This window comes from Lampetra planeri, chromosome 2, assembly GCF_965212315.1.
Source record: "Lampetra planeri chromosome 2, kcLamPlan1.2.h2, whole genome shotgun sequence".
Taxonomy (NCBI): domain Eukaryota; kingdom Metazoa; phylum Chordata; class Hyperoartia; order Petromyzontiformes; family Petromyzontidae; genus Lampetra; species Lampetra planeri.
The window spans coordinates 9336747-9357704 of record NC_136108.1 but is presented as its reverse complement, the minus strand read 5'-3'; the positions used below and the strand labels follow the sequence as shown (position 1 = coordinate 9357704).

Sequence of the window (20958 nt, the reverse complement as noted above, 5' to 3'; positions counted from 1 at the left end):
GCAAAAGTCCAGGCCAGAATTTTTTGTTGTTGACCAGTGTTATCGACATACTGTATATGCAGACACGGTATTGTACCTGTCCGTTGCAACATTACCATGGAGGTCGTGTGGTCAAACTGTGGACTTTGTCGTCAGGAGTGCAGCCAATGTATTGAATAATGTGGTCGTTAAACTTGGAATTGAGGAGCTTCCAGGAAAATCGTGATAGCTCACGAAAGTTGAATTGCCCAAAAAGTCGGGGGTTTATCGAGAGCAGGAGGATTGGTCGATTTAGTCCATTACGTGGCAACCAGCGGGGAGAAGATACAATACAAATGGTCAATTGTGGAGTGTCACGTATTTTCAATGATGCCATAAAATAGTAATTGTGGGGTTTTTAAGCTTTCAGGATTTTTCTAGTTGTTTCTTTTTAAAAAGAAAACAATATCGCAGTGGGCCTATGTCCTACTGTGTACACGTCATGTGCAGTCAGATCTAAAATGCGCACTCCCGAAATCAACTTGAACATAATTCGAACGTCGAGGTACAGCCATGTACAATTACGATCATCCGGAAAACTGGAACGTTGGTTCATAATAAAGGCATGTAACGTTATGCTAAGGCTATTACTATATGCAGCATTGAAAACCTGGGTTAAGAGTTACGGGCCTTTCAGAAGGTACAAGAGGAAATAGTTTGGGCACCGGAGGCAGGAACTTTGCACACTTATTGAATATTTACCAATCCGCAACAACAATGCTCGACAAGAGGGTCAGGGGCCATGCTACCGGGTTCGTGAGGGTGAGACACACCCAGGTGCGTGTGTGGGGTGTGCGCGTGCTCCTTGGCCGCACTGCTCACCACACAACCCACAGTTTGCAGAGTTTGGCTGCGCAAGCTGCATTGAAATGTTGCTATGGAAATGGTAGCTTTGCAGATACAATGCTGAACATTTCAATGCGAAGACCAATACAGAGACATTTAGATAGGTACAGTACGTTGTTTGTCGGCTGCTTGTGTCAAGGCTTAGGTTTAAACGGTCATGTTAAGTTATCCGTTTTCTGTGGATTATTATAAACGTTGGTCAGATAAACTGGGTTGTTGTCGTGTAGCATCCAATCATTTCCCTCTGACAGTGAGAGTACTGTATAATGATGCGTCGATTAATGACGATTATCTAAACTCGTGATATACGCATCGAGTCACGTGTATAGGAGACCAGCAGATATGTTAAAGATTGTGACTTTAATGATAAAAGTATAAAATGTAGTCCACAGGGCAGGACCTAATAAAGAATCTTGGCTATAGGTCCATTACAGATTTGCCCTACAACAGACATCGTAGTCATTTTACTAAATGTCCGCCATGAATACGTTACGTAGTATACCAAGCGTTTTCGATGCAATTATTCAAATATTGACGATATGTAAACTTTGATGACCTTTTACATGCCGAAGGAGATGATGACAACGAAGAAAAAAGCATGCCAATAAACCCTCAACTAAGCTTCTGGAGTCTATAGTGTTGTTCAGAAGCATCGCTAGCAATGACCTTGAAGTAGACAACCTTGAAAAGGTCCAAACTTGTGTGCGCGCACTCGTCGTGGATCTATTCAGAATCACAAAGGCCACTTACTTACACTGGCACAGAGCAAGTGCACTTGGGTGCTGCCCACCTGAGCACACTGCCTTGGTGCCCTGTGATTCTTGCCTTAAGCAGCACCTGGGTACGATTCGCATATATGTTGTACGTAATGCGTTCAGGTGACCCCTGAAGCCGTCAAAGGCCACACCACACACACACACATATCCACTGTTGGATGAAGGCCTACCTCACATCATTTTCGTCTTCTTGGTTCTTTCGGTAAAGTCAGGTAGAAGGGAAATAATATAATAATAAAAATGAAACCTAATAAAATAAAATTCTCACGACGTTTCGGCCACAATGCAAGCAGCCGTCCACAGGTGAAGACAGACAGGGCGGCTGCTTGTGTTGTGGCCGAAACGTCGTGAGAATTTAATTTTATTATATTAGATTTTTTATTATTTTATTATTTCCCTTCTACGTGACTTTACCGAAAGAACCAAGAAGATAAATCCCTGCAGTCACGAAAGCTTTAAATCGAAATCATTTTGGTCGTTTGGCGGTTTGACCACATTTTACCACGCAGTCCAGAGCAGGTTGGTAAATGGGGTGCTCGGGACCAAGTCAAACATCGGTCATCACTGATGTTAGCCGTGGCTCATTTCAATCGAACTCAGGTCGCTCTGGTCATGTGCTCACCAATGTACCACCACTCTCCACGTTCACTACAATGTAAAATATATATAGAAATTATTGAATCCGATCACATTCTAGGAATCGCGTCAATTAGTCGAATCGCCGAGGCAGGGTTGAATCGTTCCGACCCGACTGGCAAGAGCTCACTGGCGGTGGACAACGTGTATAGCAGCAGCTGAGTTTGTACAGAGATTGTGTACCCTTGAGTGACGTATCTTGACTCGGGCTTGCTGCCTGCGTGGTTGACAGTGTGGAACAGGTGAAACATTGCCTCTTCGCTGGCCCAAGTTGCTGTCACTCGAGTAGTCGTGTTTGTTTAAGCCTCGTCGTGTGTTGCTTGAAAAGCCAGACAGCCAAAACCGTGTGTTGTCCAAGGGTGTCTTAAACGTTTTCTTTTAAAATATATAAATGGGTAACTGTATTTCGTGAGGTTATTTTAAAAAAATAATGGTATTGCTGCTTTGGTTGTCATGTTCAATGTTGTGCTGTGACTGCAATAATGATAATCGCGCCTTTGATTTATCGAGGAAAGCATCCCCGAGTCTCAAGACTTTGTCCTCTATTGGATTGTTTGTCAATTTGTAGCGTTATGCACTTGGCAATGCAGTTTTCCAAGTGTGATGTTTCGTAATCCATGAGTCTACCGTGCCTGTATTACATGACACGTTAGTGTGATCACATGTTACATGTGAAACGATTACAGGTAGCGGTTATGGATTTAACGTAAAATATTTTTGAAGGGCTATAAAATGTTCTGGCGTAAAGGTGAAGGGCAGCAATAGTGTCAGATCTTCTTGGTTCTTTCGGTAAAGTCACGTAGAAGGGAAGTAATAAAATAATAAAAATAAAACATAATAAAATAATTATCACGACGTTTCGGCCACAACGCAAGCAGCCGTCCTCAGTGAAGACCAGGTCTGTCGGGGAGACAGCGTTTTATTTTTTTATTATTTTACTACTTCCCTTCTACCAAGAAGAACCAAGAAGATGAATCCCTGCAGTCACGAAAACTTTAAATAGAAGTGTCAGATCTATTCTCTCCGTCCATTATCGGGTTTTACGATGTCAATTCAATCAGTTTCTATTTTCAACCTTACACTTGGTATAGTTATCCTGTAATGAACGCATATCAAAATAAATCAAATGACTTCTGCTGCTTAATCGTATTTCTTACTCCGAAACTCGCTAATGTAATGATATATATATTGATGTACTTGTCATTTCTTTATGACATCCAAACTGTTGTGTACACGAATACAAAACACGCAGCGAGAATCCATGGATGTGGTGGTGTTTACAGAACTCTGTTGGAAAATAACTGCCATGAAATGTGCTCGTCAAAGGCGCGTGTTTGTAAATTGAAAGCTGCAGGATATCAGTTATTAATATTCAATCACAACTACAATTATTCCCAGATACATTGCATTTGGAAACACAAGGTTACAGCAAAGGTGGAACATAGTGTTTGATTTTGTGGCTAGGTAATTGATGGTTAGGTGGCTTCTAGAAGTTACTGCACTGAGCTGATACTGCCAGAAGACACCTGGCCACAAATGATAGCTCAATGAAGTGGCTTATTACATAGAAATGTATTGCAGCCAAATACTCTAAACACATGTTTCTAAATGTGGAGGGAAACATCGGAGGACCCGGAGAAACATCCACGCGACAAAGGGGAAAGAGACAACCAAACTCAAAATATACAGGCGTCAGGGTCGGGATCGGGATCGAATCCACGACCTCCTGTATACGAGGCGAGGGAGTTAACATCTCGCCACCGTGGCGCCTGTTTATGGGCTCAGCCCGGTCACCAGTGATTGCACAAAAAAAACCCATCGTAAACAAATTTTGGTTTCACTCATTTGCCAAAGTTCCAACTCTGAGTATTAAAATAATATTCAATAATACTACTTAAAAAATAATATATGCCTCGAGTTTCCTGTATGGCTGGCAGCTGGCTGCTGGCTGGGCTACTCTCCACGCCAACATATAATAGCGAGACCTAAGAGGTGGGAGTAACAGAGAGAGACTGACACGATCCATTTAAAATTGCCCTTTTTAATTGGTGACCCTATTAGCATGGTTGGCTACGTACGGTGCGAAAGAAGTTTAACATACATTCAATACAATTATTTCGCCAGAATATTATTGAAATCGTATGGATTAATAAAAAAACATCACGACATGTACTGTATTATCTTGCCATGTTATTACATAAAAAGGTAAATTACTTGTGCTCCGAGTACATGACTGTGCTAAGAGCTTTTGAAAATGACAGCTGCTGTCTCTTATTTTTCGTTGCAGAGCAGCGGGTTTCTCTGCTAGTTCTAGTTTTTAAAAGCCATTTGAGTTGCTGGGCACAGGCCCAAGATGCCAAGGTGACAGTGGTTGGATGACAATGCGACGAACATCTGCAGCAGTAGGGCGCTGGGAGGGAGCTGCGTCTCGATCGTGTGAATCGCAGGGGCCCGCGGAAGGTGATATCAGAACTACTTCCGATATCCATCCAAGTGTTTCTTGCGTGTCGTTTGTTCCACTGAGCTTAAAGGCAACATCTGATTATCATCATCATCATCATCCATGATCAATTCACTGTGGAATGAAGACCTCTCCATGCCGTCGCCATCTCACGCGGTCTTGCGATGGAACAATCCGTCGGACAGCACCAGCAACCGAGCTCATTCCGCCTCTCGATCGAGGCGGTGAACGCCCTCTCGGGCGCGTTTCCCCCCTCCCCAACATCGACCACCACTTTTCTGAAGAGTAAAAACGATGTCCGAGTACATATAATGTGTGTGTGTATATATACATACCGACACGTGCTGCACGTAATTTGAACAGTGTACGTCTTAAATTATAGATTAGCACATGGGTACGATGAGCGCAATTATATTTTTTCAAGTGGGGAAATGTAACGTGGCTACCAGTTACATCGTGTAGATTAGTATCTCTTACTTACCGTGGAGAGTTTTGAAAGGCAATACTCGAATGTGTATTTTCTCTGCGTATCTACTGAAGTGGCATAGCCCAGTGTTCTTTACGAATTTCAGACGGGGGCCACTTTGGCCGATAAGACATCAGTGTGAGGGCCGCCACACATTTGAAACCGTTGCGGGTTGACAGCAGCACGATGGTGATGATGATGATGGGGGGAGTTTTCACATTTGTGTTTTGTCGGGGGCTGCACTAAAGACCACCAGGGGCCGCCAGTAGCCCGCAGGCCTTGACAAACAACACGTTCCTGCTGCGGAGGGAGCTGGTAGGAACACGTTGGGTTGCTCGGTCAATGGCCAGGGTCAACGGCGGCGTGGTGTATTCCGCAAATATGCCCGACTGTGAGGGCGGGCACAAGCCGGCGTGAGTAGGTTAAATAATGAGTTGTATAAGGGCACCACGGGGTGACCAGCCCTCCCTTCCCCACCCAGCCTCACCCTACCCCCCCCCCACGCAGCCCCTCCCTGCACGATGGACGGACACAATAATCCCCTCTGGGCTGGTGTAACCAGGAGGTTCCTACCAGTATAACACTGGCCTAGACCCTGGTGCAAGGAATGCCAAAACGAATTATCTCCTCTTTGTAGCTCGCCGCCTGGACGCCGGTGCAGTTGCACCGCCTACACACTCAAGATCTACGGCCACTGGTCTACTGATTTACCAGGAATAAAAACACCGACAACCCGAAGAGAAAGTTATATCCTGGGCACTTTCACGCCCGCATGCTGCACGTATCACGTATGTCACTCCATGGGGCCCAACCGTGTCTTGCATCTTGAGATGGCGAGGGCGGGGTCTCGTTTAATGAAATCAAAACTAACGTACAGCCCTTTGTCAACCAACTGCACGATGGGGAAGGGGGGGGTGTGCTGACCATGCTTCACCACGCTGATCAGTGCGGGTTGCTGATTGGGCACCATCGGACCGCTTTCAGATTTCACTCGTCGCGCATGTGTTCGCCGTGTGTCGGGAATCGAATTGAAGTCAACCGGCTCCAAACCCCGTGCGGGTTGCAACTTAGTGCATATGGAAGGCGCTGCTTACGAATCCAGGTTGTCTTTGCGTGCGCCGAGTAAACTTTGCACATCGGCTGAGTGTCCGCAGCGAGGCGCTCGCGGAGAGTGCTGCTCTTCCCTACAAAACAAACAAACGAGCGTGGTGCATGTGGGTTGGGGTGGGGTCACAAGCAGGGCCGGATGAAGGCACGTAGCTTTAGGAGGCACGGGGCTTTAGGGGACTGCAGCCCAGGGGCCTCCGACAGCTGGAGGGCCTCCCAGAGGTTAAGTGAAAAGTTGTTTTCCATTTGTGAACGCTGAATTGTTATTTGTTGTTAGCCTTGTAAACATGATTTTTTTTTACTTTGTTTTCCTTTTGAAAATATTACTGGGGGGGGGGGGGGGGGGGCTCACAGTACCTCTAGCCCAGGGGTCTACACAATCTTAATCCGGCCCTGGTCACAAGCTTTCTTATTTTAAGCAGTTCAACCTGCAGCAGCGTGTGTGGTGGGGTTTCCCGTGGCCGGTCGCTTTCCTGTCATTTGAATTCGTGCACAATACAGAGAACTCGTGGAACTGACATGAGTTGTTTTGTTGCCTCCCCCCCACCGCCGCACCTCCGATGAGCACGGTTGGCTACGTACGGTGCGAAAGACGTTCAACATACACACGTACGAGTGTCGTTGTTCAGGTCGCATTCAAGAAGGAGGCTTTGGTTCGTGAAAATGTACACCCAGAATCCAATTTCATTTATTAATCCACTTCTTGATAATGTCGCTCCCCCGGTGGGGGTTCATTGACCGTACTTTGACCATACTTCACCGCGCTGGTAACTGCGGGTTGACTGAAGGCTGTTCCATAATCGAGGCTTTGGTAAATGGGTGTTTCGCGTGTATGTGATCTCATTCCTAGCGCAGTGAGTGTCATTGGAGCGGCAGCAGCAGCAGGAGATGGCCTCCACAATTAGGCGCGACACGAGCCTACAGCTGTCAAAGGACCCATTTAAAACTTCTCATTTAAAAACCATCCCATCAATCCGCCTGCATCTCGGCCCCCAAAGAATAAGGAGGCGGCGGGGGGGGAGTACGAAATATTAATACGGTACCGTATTCTCTGGATTCTAAGATGCGCATTTGAAAGCAAAAAAACAGGCGGTGGGTCTTATAAACCGCTATAATAGGTGGTGGTGCGTCTTATAATCCGGTATAATACGGTAGGTATGTGGAGATGATCAGATGTATAACAATTATATTGACTCCAGGCACAGATTTTTGGGGGTGCGTCTTTATTTGCAGAACGTCTTATATTCCAGAGAATACGGTAATAATACGCGTGTGGTTTTGATTTAAAAAGAAATGTGTACACGTTTATATTTAGTACTAATGCGCTCGATTGTGTTGCAGAGTGATAAATGTAAGCGCGTTGCCTTCCCCCCCGCCACCCCTCCTAACACGCCAAGTCTGTCGGTGAACTGAAATGTAAAACACGCATCAGCCAGAAGGCTCCACCAGACTTCATGCCTCTTTTGTTGAGGTTCGACTCGCCGAGTCGGCGACCTGCCCTGTTCGAGGTGGCGAATACAAAGTTTAAAACGCACGTAGCGTACACGTCGATAACACAATCCGATGGCTTTTGGAGTCTACCGAGACCGCGGTCTGCGAGGGCACGATGGGGTTTTGGAGAGGAGAAAATCGTCATAAGGAGCGAGCCGTGCACGTACGTCTAACAGTCCGCTTCAATCCACTGCTGGATGAGGGTCAGGAGAAAGTTGACCAAACTTATGGGTCGGTGAAGGTGTATGTGAGTGGAGGGGGGGAGAGCACGGAATTGAAATGGGTTTTGCTGCACGGCTCACAACGGTTACTCTGCACATGTCTTTTGCGCATGGTGATTGCCACCCATAGGAACACTATCCGGGCTCAAACCTGCTTAGCCGCCAAGATATTACGGGATCGGGCGCATTTCTGGGTGACTGTGGGTCACAGGAGCGAGCTGACATGTGCTCGATGCGTCTATTGCCATTGCTGGCGAGGTTAGTCGACGGAGGCCCTCCTAAACAAAGTGATTATTGCAGTCAGGCAATGGCGAGGTATATGCGTGCATGTAATACTCTCAGGATACTGCTACTAGTTATAATCTAACGATGAATTTCGATTTAAAGCTTTCGTGACTGCATGGATTCATCTTCTTGGTTCTTTCGGTAAAGTCACGTAAAAGGGAAATAATAAAATAATAAAAATAAAACATAATAAAATACAATTCTCACGACGTTTCGGCCACAACGCAAGCAGCCGTCCTCAGATGAAGACACTGTCTTTCCGACAGACCTGTTCTTCACCTGAGGACGGCTGCTTGCGTTTGTGGCCGAAACGTCGTGAGAATTGTATTTTATTATGTTTATTTTTACTAATTTATTATTTCCATTCTACGTGACTTTACCGAAAGAACCAAGAAGATGACTCTAACGATAGTTAACGCAAAAAAAACGCGAGGGCGCTGCATACAGCACGGAGAGCCACACACGCGTCTGAAAATGGAAAGTGATAAATCTGTGACATTTTGATTTTGTTATCGCGGCTTCTTCTCGCTCCAATTAGTGCGGGTGATGTAATACAATCCTGCATTCAGAGTTATACCAATAACCAATTAACAGCGTATATCGTAGGCATTATTTATTGATACAAATGCATTACTTATGAAGGGGTGGAGGGGAGCCGCAGTGGTTCGACAACTGTGCAATGCACCAGCCACATGAGTTCGCTTCCAAGCCACAGCTAACGTGAATGGATACTGAATTTAGTTTGCACCGTACGTAGCCAACCGTGCCAATCGGAGGTGCGGACTATCAGTGTCGAGTGGTTTTTTTCGAACCGGTTCTGGCTTCCCGATGATTTATCAAACCGTAGTGACCAGCGTGGTGAAGTATGGCCAAACATCCTCCACGATTGACACGGCTTGTATCGGGCCTTGTGCCAGCAATGGGTTATTCCTGGGATGAACATTTTCATATTTTTACAAAAACACGTCGCCAATATAGGCTCATGTACATAACGGGAGGCAAGTGTCTTGGATTGGGTTTTTGTATCAATAGGTGGGAGCATTGCATCGCAGGATCGTGAGATGTGCCGGATGCTTAGGGGGGTGGAGGTGGAGCCTTCATCCATCCAGCAGTGGACTGAGCATGGCTGACGACGACGATGATGATGATGCGTCTTAAAAACGAACACCGCAGGCACCACACGGATGCAGAATGGGCGTGCGTGTATCGACAATCGCAGTGCAAGAACATGCATAGGCCCTGCTTTAATTATGAATACGTAATTGAAAAATACGGTATAATGGGAAAAGAAACCGCATTTCCAATAATAATCGTTCAATGCAATGCATTGCTCGCCTTCTCGGTAGCGAGTTGGATATTGTTTTTTTACTATAATACGCTGGCTGCTATAATTAAATGAAAAAAATAACTGCATTGACCGTTTTTTGTTTTTGTTTATAGTGCCTGGAGCACTCTATACACATCCCTGTGAGAAGTGCTAAGACCACGATAAAATAAAAGAGTCAATTCGCACAGAGACCAGCCATGCGAGATGGAATTACTTACATCGCAAGATCACGAGAGACGGCGACGGCTTGGGGAGGCCTTCATCCAGCAGTGGATCGATGATGGATAATGACGACGAGGCCAGGGACGATGCGTCACTTAATTAGTGATGACTACGGGCAGGTAGATGGGTCAAGCGCTTCATCAGCATTGCATCCCCGATCGCTGTGTGGTGTGGCCAGTATAGTCTAATGTTACTCCTCAAACATTTAGACAAACGTAGCTCGCTTGCATATGCTGGTTTCACGTTGGCTGGGGGAGGTGAGGAATTGCTAAATGGCAATACCTCTTGTTCGTCTTTTTGAAACAATCCATTCATCACCGTGCGGGCACGTGGTCGTTGCCCTATTATCTATACGAATATCTAACCGTCCACATTTTATCGACGAATAAAAGTAACTCAAATGTACACCTCTTTGTCAATCCATTGCTGAGCGAAGGCCTGTCCACGTGGCTGTCGGTAGTGGAGTTCGTTTGACCATATTTCACCACACCGATCAGTGCGGGTTGGTGACGGGAGGGGGGAGGGTGTTTCCAGGACAACATCAAATGTCACTCATCACGGAAGCAATCACTGAATGAATTACTAAAGGAATGGGGCGAGAGGGGGAGGGCGTGGGGGGGGGCGCAGGACTGGTTCGGATATCACTCGCCTATGATGATATCTGTGTCCAGAAATCAAACTCGGGTTAAGAGTTCAGCAAAGTTAAAAGCTGAAAATATCCCCTTTGAACATTGAAACACTTGTTCGAATCATTATCATCTAATTATTAATGATGATGCAGCACGGTTGCAGCGTGAAATGAATAGAATCGCGTATGTGAAGATGATCACGTTCATCGTCATCCTTCGTCTATCCACTGCTGGACCAAGGCATACACTTGCGTGAACATATCGGCGTTTGAGCCAAATGCGAGAGCGGGGTGCGAGATAATGATCTCCACGCCGCCGTGATGTATTGCTCCTCGGTCAGGTCTGGGCACGTGGCGGACACGGTCGATTATAGTCCCTCCCAGAGGGATGAAACTTCTAGGGGAAAGATAAAATAAAACAAACATTTATATCCTTCAGCCTTGGGGACCTTGGTTGGCCTCACGGTGTTCTTGCGGGGGGCCCTTGCCCATCACACCGTGATTATTGTTCAGCAGGCCACGCGCTGCTGATGAGACTTTGAATATCTAATCCGGTCCCAGAGTCTGCGTGCTTAATAAACAGATGCTGCTGGTAAAGCCTTTGCTCAGAGAGTTCATAGGCGAAGAGATAAATCTAATTATTTTATATGAAATACTAACTTAATTTCCCACGATTTTTCTTTCGGGTCGCTGGTACGATTAGAAGTAGGCACGTGACTCGTACCCACAGCCATGGAGATAGGAGACTGGATGTGATTTGTTTCCGCGGTCGCTTACTCGAACAGACTCGACGCAATTCAAGCCCGATTTATTCAACATTCAAACATCACGAAATATATTGTGGAAAAATTCGATGTAAGCTACTGTTTAAGTTTTAAGTTATTTTGATTTGTTACGCGGATGATCCCGCTTAGCCAGTTGACCGGCGATTTTACAAGAGAAAGCCGTCGTGCTTGAGCACAGCAGCAACACAACCAAAAGGCAAAAACATCAATGTTGCACAGAACGAGTAGAGAGTCCTTACGAAATATTGCTGATATGGGAAAGTGTATAGTAAAAGTGTATAGTAAAAGTGTATAGTAAAAGTGTATAGTAAAAGTGTATAGTAAAAGTGTATAGTAAAAACATAAATAAGTAACTTACTCTTTGTCAATCCACTGCTGAATGAAGGCCTCCCCACACCGTATCGGTCATGGGGGTGTACATGACCATACTTTACCACGCTGGTCATTGTGGGTTGATATGATGGAGTGCCTAGTTGCAGTTTCAGATATCACTCGCCACTGATGTTCGCCGTGGCTGGCATTCGGGTTCATATCGAAGTGCACGAAACGCGCGCAACCTAGAAGTGTCGGCTGTCGAGTGTGGACCAAATCAAGCAGTCGGCTGTCCGTGTTTATGTATGCAAGTTGAACTTCTTTCGCACCGTACGCAGCCAACCATGCGAATCGGAGGTGCAGGGGAAGGAACATGTAAAGCGTCTGGCGGTGTGCATCTTCCACGAGCATCGGGATGCAAATTTCACATTTCTGGGACCAGTGTCCATTGTACAGACGCTGTTAACTTACCATCCAGTGTTGTATGTACGTCGAACTTCTGTCCTACCGTACGTAGCCAACCGTGCTGGTGTTGCTACTCTAGTAGACAGGCGTAGTAATGGATTTACTGACCTGGGATAGATGTTGGGCTCACGTGACCTTCATCAAAATGGGAACTCGAAAAATGACATAAAAATGAATAGTAGTGCTAAATTACGTCATAGTTGGGGGAAGAGCGGTCGCGCGGTGACTAGCACCCTGCGCTATGAATCCAGCCACCGAAGTTCAATTCCCGGCCACGGCGAACATCAGTGGCAAGTGACAACGGAACCGGTCGCGGACGCCCCGTTCCCGACATGACCACCTCAGCGTGGGGAGACCTTCACCCATAAGCGAATTGACAAAGGGCTAAATATTATCAACAATTGTTAATAGTAATGATGATGTTACACGGGTATCTCACACATTGTCACCGCCACAGTCAGACACACACGTGATCCCCCAGTGGCCTTGATTGTGTCCGTATGTGACGGCACGTGCGTGTGTCAATGTGTAAAAAACAACTTATGCAATCAGCGGCAATGACCGCTCTTGGCACAGGAGATTCACATCTCGCCCGACGTCACGAAGTGTGAGATGCGTCTGGGCGGAGCGGGCTTTGTGTGTGTGTGTTGCAGGTCTTCCCCAGTGACACACACACACATACACCCAGCACCTCTCTCTACGCGTCACGCGTGGGTGGGCGCATCGGGGCGGTTAAAGGAAGGGTAACGGGCACGTGGAAGGGGGCGTGCAGGAGCGCGCAGCTCAGAGAACGCTCTGCGCTCGGGGAGAGAGGAGGCACCACGCGCTTTGTCAGATCCTCCCCGTTCCTCCACCGCCCACCCTCCTACTCCTCTCGCTCCTCCACCGGGGTCATCGCTCTTCCAACACGCGTCCTTGATCTTTTACCCGAGTTCCCAATCCTGCACCTGGATCCTTCCTCGACCTCCGTCTTGGTCCTCCGCTCCTAAACGAGAGACCCGCTGGCTCCGACTTCACCCTGGTCCCGTCTCGTTCCTCCACCGCGGCAAGTCCTGGCTCCTGCAACTTTGGTCCTTGTCACCTCCTCCACCCGAGGCCCTCGCTTGGTCCACCTGCAATCCTCCTCCTTCTTCTTCTTCCACCCAAGTGCCCGATCTGCGATCAGTGTTCTCGCTGGTCCACTAAGGGGTCCCCTCCCTCTTCGCTCCTCCTCCCTCGTCTCTGCTCCGTTCAGCGCGGTGCACATGCCTGCGAGAAGGCGGGGGAGGAGGAGGGGGAGGGGGGCCGACTTTTAAAGGTGGATTTAATAGAAACGTGAATGTCAGTGGGTGATATGCGCCGCTCTGTCGCCATTGCAGAGCACTGCGTGCAATAGACTTAAACGGGTGGGAGGACGCGTTAGTGTTGTAGGGGAAGAGAGAGGGGTGGTTGGTGGTGGGGGTTGGGGGTGGTGGTGGTGGTGGGGGGGTTTGTGGGTGATTGGATGAGAGTGGAGGGGGGAGGCTCGGCCAGTTGCCACTGTTGTGGAGTCGGGCGCTCTGCGTGGCCGCATGTGTGGCCCCAGCGACGCGGACCGGGACCATGCTGATCTGGGCTGCGATCGTCCTTGTGCACGGGGGCCTCTGTCTTAAGGTGAGAGAGAGAGAGCGCGCGCGAGAGAGTCGTCAGGGCCAGGCGCTAGCGAGCCGGGCATCGCGGCTGACGCGTAAACGCAAAACGACTGACGTTTCGAGGGACGGGCGCTTTCACAGAAAGTCAATTGTGCCGTGGAGTTGGGGCTAGGAGGGCGACACAAAATTCCGTCCGCGATTCTACACCGCTGCCAACGCCTATCGCTGGAAATTGTTCATGATTTTAGAAATCACGATTAGTGACATGTGCTCTGTTTCTATTCAATGCGTCATTAATGAGATACGGTGCAAACGCATTTAAGTGGCGGTATTCTGGTGAGTGAAAGCAGCGTTGTATCGGGGGGGAGTTCAACCCCGTGTGTGTGTAACAGCAGCCTGGTGCTGTTTGCAGGACGTAAGGGGACCGAGTGACAATGTCTGACCCCGTTGTTCCACAGACGTCTGACTACGCATCGGGTTAAACGTTCTGAACGGATTTACGACTTACACTTATGGAAGGAAATGGGACGATACGCTTGAAATTTGTGCGCCTTGATGATTTGATGTACGTGCGCAATATTAATCCCTGCTATAATGAATTGTTCATTTGAGAATCCACATTTAAGCTCCGCCGCCCCTAAAAGATCGTACTCTCCTGAATTCTGAGATTAATAGTGTGAATAATTGTGGCTGAAGCGCCTATTCATTGCAAGGGGTCTTCAGACACCGATTTAATTAAGTCAGTGATCCGCTAAACAGTTTGAAGGTTCTATGGTGTGTAATAAACAGCAATAAACACCCAACTCTTGGAGAACACGGTTGATTTGATGCAGTAATGAGCAGTTGTTGCACGCTCGGCGTACGATTGACAATTAAGAGGCTGTAATATTTACGGCAATGCATCACAGTCTTCTTGAAGAATCGACAACCTTTTTCCCCAACGCGCAGTCGCGTTAAGTGTAGCGCTGCCAAACCGCGATAACTTAATGTCGTTATTTGCTTCTGGCGTCTGCTTTGCCCACGTGACACACGTCTACGTGCGTCCGATTAGCACGCTTGGTCACGCACGGTGGCTAAAGAAGTTCAACGCGCGTACAGGAAAACGAGAGTAAAGGAGGCAAACAGCAAACCATGTTGACGGATGCGGCCGCGGCTTGAAGAAAGCATTATTGGGATTGAGTGAAGCCGTCGCGACTGCTACAGAAAGGGAGCCGTGGAGGAAATTGGTCGCTAACGAGCTGATGTAACGGGGGGGGGGTGGGTAATGATGATGGCGATGATTCGTGTATGTACTCACATTATGTACACACGTGCCACCCGATAATAATCTATATAAATGCGTGCTATCGTGCGACCGCGTGTACTGGCCTATAGATTGATTAACGGGGGGGGGTAAGGGGGGAATTCGATTAATCTCAACGCAAAAATGTAACGTGTCCCTGTGTTGTCACCACTCAAGGCAACGGATGCCGAGGAGCGAAGCGCTGACATGTGCAACACGGTGGAGCGCAATCGCGTAAGCGGCGACATCAAAGACTGGATTACGGGCGCGCCGCACAGAACTGCGAGCAATGTGCAAGAGCTGGCGGAGGGCCCGCCGAGTCCCGACGACAGAGGAGGAGAGCGCTCGGACGCCGAGGACAACTCCGCGGAGGACGAAAGGGTCGACGACGCCCGCGTCGCGCGAGACAGCTGGTCGTGGCCGCCGCAGTCGAGCTGGCGGACCGGCAGGTCGGAGACGCTCTCCCGGACCAAGCGGCGGCCCATCGTCAAGTCGGGCAAGTTCAAGAAGATGTTCGGCTGGGGAGACTTCAACTCCAACATCAAGACGGTGAAGCTCAACCTGCTCATCACGGGCAAGATCGTGGACCACGGCAACGGCACCTTCAGCGTCTACTTTCGGCACAACTCCACCGGCCAGGGCAACGTGTCGCTGAGCTTGGTGCCGCCCTCCAAGTCCGTGGACTTCGAGCCGTCCCCGGCGCAGTCGGCTCTCGTGAACCCCAAGGAGACCAAGTTCAATTGCCACGTGGAGTACGAGAAGACGGAGAAGTCCACGAAGACCGTGCTGTGCATCTACGACCCGTCTCGCGTCTGCTACCAGGAGCAGACGCAGAGCCACGTGTCGTGGCTGTGCGCAAAGCCATTCAGCGTCATCTGCATCTACATCGCTTTCTTCAGCACGGACTACAGACTCGTGCAGAAGGTGTGCCCGGACTACAACTACCACAGCGACTCGCCCTACTACCCGTCTGGCTGACTCTTACGCTTCGTAGCCTGGCCACGTGTAGAGTGTACAAACATGATGATGATGGTGGTGTGTGTGTGTGTGCAAAGTGTCCCGTCGTACGTTGGTTGTGGGGGCTCATTAATCCCTCGCTTGAGTTTGTGAATGTCTTGTGTATGGATGTGCTATGGAGATTAATATCGCACAGGGACACGTGTGTGTGTATGCATCTATAGACCTACTCGAGTTAATGTTGAACATTCCTAACAGCACACCGTGATTTTATTCTGGTGTTATGTAAACGTTTTCGGTAAACGTTTGCGTAACATTGATTTAAAAATTGTGTACATTTTGCTGAACGTGTATTTACGTCCACCTGTCGAGAAAAAAATGAATTATTGTTTGTCAAATTGGGGTTACCCCTCCCCCTAATCCTTCACTGATTAAAGACGACTCCATGCCACCCTTGTTCGTTATATCCGTGCGAGTTGGATACTTTTCCTGGCCTCGCGGAAATACATATTCTCCACGCGTTAACGCCATATACGGAACACTCATGTCGACAGTGTCAACAATAACAACACACGAGTGATATTTCTTAAATGTGCCACTCATCAGCGTTCATTGTTGGGTCTTTACACACGGCAATAATCCTATTTCTAGCCCGAGCTGGTAACGCAATTCACACGTTCTGTGTTGCTGCAGAAATCAGGGCTGTTTCACGGATTGTTTCCCCCCCCCCCCCACACACACAGCAGTACATGCGGTGCCAGAGATAAACGCTTCACCCCCAACTCTACCAGTGCTCCTGAAGCCCGTCTGTGCAGAGGCAGACATCGTCCATGCGCGCGCCTCGCCTACAGTAGAAGCGTGTCCATCGTGAGCGAGAAGTTCCAGCATCATCATAATCCATTGTCCGTCCACTGCTCGATGAAGGCCTCGCTAGGCCGTCACAATCACTCGTGGTCCAGTGACGCCACAATTCATCGCGCTCGTGCATTAAACTGATCTGGCCACGAGTAGCGATCATCACCATCCTCTCTGCCACGTGCTCTCATTCCCCTTAACCGGCATTCCATTGCAAATCTTGTCAATCGCCCATCGTCACTTGTAGGGATGTTTTCTTCTCGGCACGTTCACTTTTTGATGAGTGGCAGAATATCAAAAAACAAACTTAGAAACATTTAAAGCGTACGTGAAACAGAGTGCAGGCGATGCCTTCGTACCCCAACAACCCGCTGCTCCGCGTGTGTGTTTAGCACTCTCGAAAGTAGTCATGCATATATTGATAAATGTAGATATGTGATCATTCAAAAGGGTCATTTTCCCTCTGAAATCAAAAGACGTGTGGTCTCGAAGAAAGCGATCAGTTTCCACCCTGCTCTGTTTCTCCAAAAGGAGCGCGATCACAGTAGCCGTGTGCTCCCTTAATCCATGCCACAGTGTCCCATTTCCCGGACAGGTTGATTTGAGGACGGCAGTGCAATTACGATGGGACGTGTGATGGTCGCATCAGAATCGCTTGGAAACGAAACGCTGCAAAATTACTACTTGAGGCACCCAAACAAAAAGGAACGGAAATTGCAATGTGATAAGCAAATTCGGCAAGGGAAGAATGCATGGAGAACATTTCAGTGCTTTGCCGTGAAAGGTTGAAGTCATATTTACGTGCCAGTATGTTCTTCATTATGTGCGTGAATGTTTGAAAATGTACATTCTGTGAATGCACGCGATATTATCTGTTTGAGCATTTTCATCGATTGCCACCATCTCACCGTGAATTTAAACATGCGCATTTATGTGACCACTGATCGGCATCGGCTCCTTCCACAATGTCTTCGTGCGAGTGGCAACAGTTGGTGGCAACAGTTGGTCGATCGTTGAGATTCACAACCCACTTTCCATCGCTTAAACACAGTCGTGGACAGTTGTTGTTATTATTATTGTATGAGCATTCATACAAAAATATTATTATTGTATGAGCATTCATAAAATAATCATGTACAGACCTTTGTCGATCTACTATTGGACGTGCTGATACGACGTGGCCTCCCCATGTCGTATCTGTCATGGGGGGTTTTTGACCATACTTCACCACGTCCGTCAGTGCGGGTTGATAAAGTGGGGGGGGGGGGGGGGGGCTGCCCAGGGACCATTCAGATATAACTCGACACTGATGGCCAGAATTCGAGCGCAGGTACCGAGTTCATAGCTCACCACTGCGCCACTGATGTGCATGCCAATCAGCCGGATTAATAGATATATAAAACAGCTAATAACACGCAAGCTGTAATGGGATAGGCGTTTTTTTTCAGTAAAAACAATGCGTTATACATCATTGTAAGCATCGATAATTCTTGACTTAAAGCTTTCGTGACTGCAGGAATTCATATTCTTTGGGTCTTTCGGTTAAGTCACGTAGATAGGTTAATTTTTTGTTATTTTCTTTGAACCTATCTACGTGACTTTACCGAAAGCATCGATAATCTCCATCTTTTGTCATCCGACAATTATCTGCTCTTCAATCGTGACTACAAACCAGTGATGTACAAATGTCAACGGAAATCACTAGGCCGCTTCACAGGAAACACGAACCCTCTACAATTCCTATTCTGTAAGAGTAAAATTTATCGTTGTTAACGTGACGAACCAATCACGTGTCGCTGATATATGGATATATACAACTGTAGTGGTTCTTGCGACTGAAACGTGGAATTACCACCACTGGCTCATGTCGGGACCACCACAATAAACGTGCCCGATGATGCTTGATTTGAAGCTTTCGTGACTGCAAGGATTCATATTCTTAGGTTTTTTCGGTAAAGTCACGTAGGTAAAAAAATACAATTAATAAATGTAAAGTAAAAACAAATCACGACGTTTCGGAGGCAACACAAGCCTCCGTCTTCAGGTGGAACCGTCACAGCACGATAGCTGTATCAAGTAAGAGAAATTGCCCGATGATGCTTGTATGCTCGCAAGGACAACGACTTTTGGCACGAAGATAGACGCGCATTTGCGTTGCAACCCTTTGTACAGGAAAGCCTCACCGAGTATCAAGACATTTTCAGGAGGTGTCCTGCATTGATGGCCATGTATGGCCAGATCCGTGCGTGGCTTATTGGATCTATACAGGGGGAAATGTGTATGCAGGCCCGAGTTTCATACATTATTATTCAATCTGATTTAATGCCAAAAATGAATGCGTTACATTAATTCGGTTGAATAATTACGATATATAGGCGAAGTTTAAGATTAAGACTAACAATCAATCGGTTCCCAAGCGCCTTTTTGTGTATTTCGCGCTCAAACAATGTGACCGTCCTTCTCACACTCAGAGCGAAAATAAATCGCTACATTTCCGTGGTGTTATGATTAGAACACTGGAATTTGTGCAATCCGGTTGCCAGTTCGATCTCTTGGCGCTGCGGTTGAAATGGTATGCATGTTTCTTACACCGCTCGCCTCTGTCTACCCAGCCTGTAACTTCCCAACGCGAAACAATGCCTCTTCCTTCCTAACACATTTGTCAAGAAAACTTCCTTAAAAAGAAAAGTAAAATATTGGGCGATATTTCTGCCAATGGCCCTTCTTCATAGCACATCATTGACGCACCAGCTGTGCGCAATATTGAGCAAAGGTTCATACTTACTCTTGGAGGGTGAGATCCATACGGGAAAAAAGTCATCCTGTGAAAAATTGAAAGTTATGTAAACGCATGCCCCCAGTTTCTGGCTCATGAACACGGACAAATTCGACCGCACAGTCGGTGCAACTGGAGGGCACACGACGCATCATTCAGCGTGTCCATGAAGGTATCATCCATCACTAAAGGGTTCTATATAATGAGACGGACGTTTGAACTGCGTGGTTGAAATGCTTTTTTTTTAAACCGCGTAAAGATTGAGTGATCTTTAAACAACACATAGGAAAAGTATTTGAACTAATCACGCTCATAAATGTTGGCGAGCATGTGGGACTCTCTCGGATCTCGACGCGATGTGGGTCGTCAACGTCACGGCAGACACGTGGAGGTTTCGAGCGTTTCCAGAACACACGGAACGTTGAATCAACCTTGGGCCAAACGTTCCAACTACATGCAAATGTTGGTACAACGTTGGTTACTGGGAAAATACTCACGGTACAATTTACTTGTTACTGTGTGTGTGCCTGTGCGTTGTTTGAATGACATAGGTCAAATTGTTGTCCAATTATAATTCTATATTAATGGATGCAACATTTATGGACACTCTGTACAATACAATACTTCTTGCACTCAGGGTATTTAGCGTACACATGCAACTGCATCCCAAGGCACACTCAGCACGTATCTGTGAGGCTCGTGCTAGGATGTGGGCTTGAGCTGCTGCTGCTCGAGTTGTCACAGCGATGGAAAAACGAAGAGCACGCAGATCAGACACGCCCGGCGACGTCATTTCATACGGGCGGTGTCCACACAAAATTCAACTTGATTTTGTTTAACCAGATGAGAGCTCGAGAGACCAGCATCGTCTCACTTTACATGAGGTCTACCACGACTTCGAAACGGCCGTTAACGAAATGTATCCGTCACTGCCAGCATATTCATCGCACTATGAGAGGGACAAAACAGACTTTCGCATTGGCAACTCTCTAAGTTCGAAAAACAGCGGGCTCTAATTATATTTCGCGTTGTTGTTTGATGAAGCTAAGGTGTATGTGTGCGTTAATGTGTGGCCCTCCGAAGACTCGCGAAGGACGCTACTGGGCAGTTGGAGGCAGTCGCCCTTCAACCAAAACGGAGGTCAGAGGAGCGATGCTCACAACAACGAGCGGAGCACCGGGCGGATAAAACAAAGTAAGCTGGCACTGTAGAGAGCACAGCTGGTGCATCTGCAAGTCATCTCAGTCATTCAACCTATGGCACCTGGGTCTGTCCCGTGACCTGTCAGCGAGACTCCGACACTTCACGTGGCCTCAAAGTGCACCTGGCCTGGCACAAGCACCGTGGTGACGTCACCGCCACTTAGGGGTCGAATGGCGTCTGTGGTGGGTTGGCCCTCCGAAGGAATGTGAAAGTCCTCTTCGGCCATATG

At 47.6% G+C, this 20958-nt stretch overlaps 1 protein-coding gene across 1 annotated transcript; it reads left to right on the top strand.

Moving 5' to 3' along the window:
• The first annotated feature begins 13573 nt into the window (after window positions 1–13573).
• On the top strand, window positions 13574–16540 carry LOC144733466 (neurexophilin-2-like). The gene is made up of 2 exons (XM_078615381.1): window positions 13574–13678; window positions 15116–16540. Exons 1-2 carry the CDS (start codon window positions 13628–13630, stop codon window positions 15914–15916), a joined length of 852 nt encoding a protein of 283 aa, XP_078471507.1. The 5' UTR covers window positions 13574–13627; the 3' UTR covers window positions 15917–16540.
• The last annotated feature ends 4418 nt before the right edge of the window (window positions 16541–20958 follow it).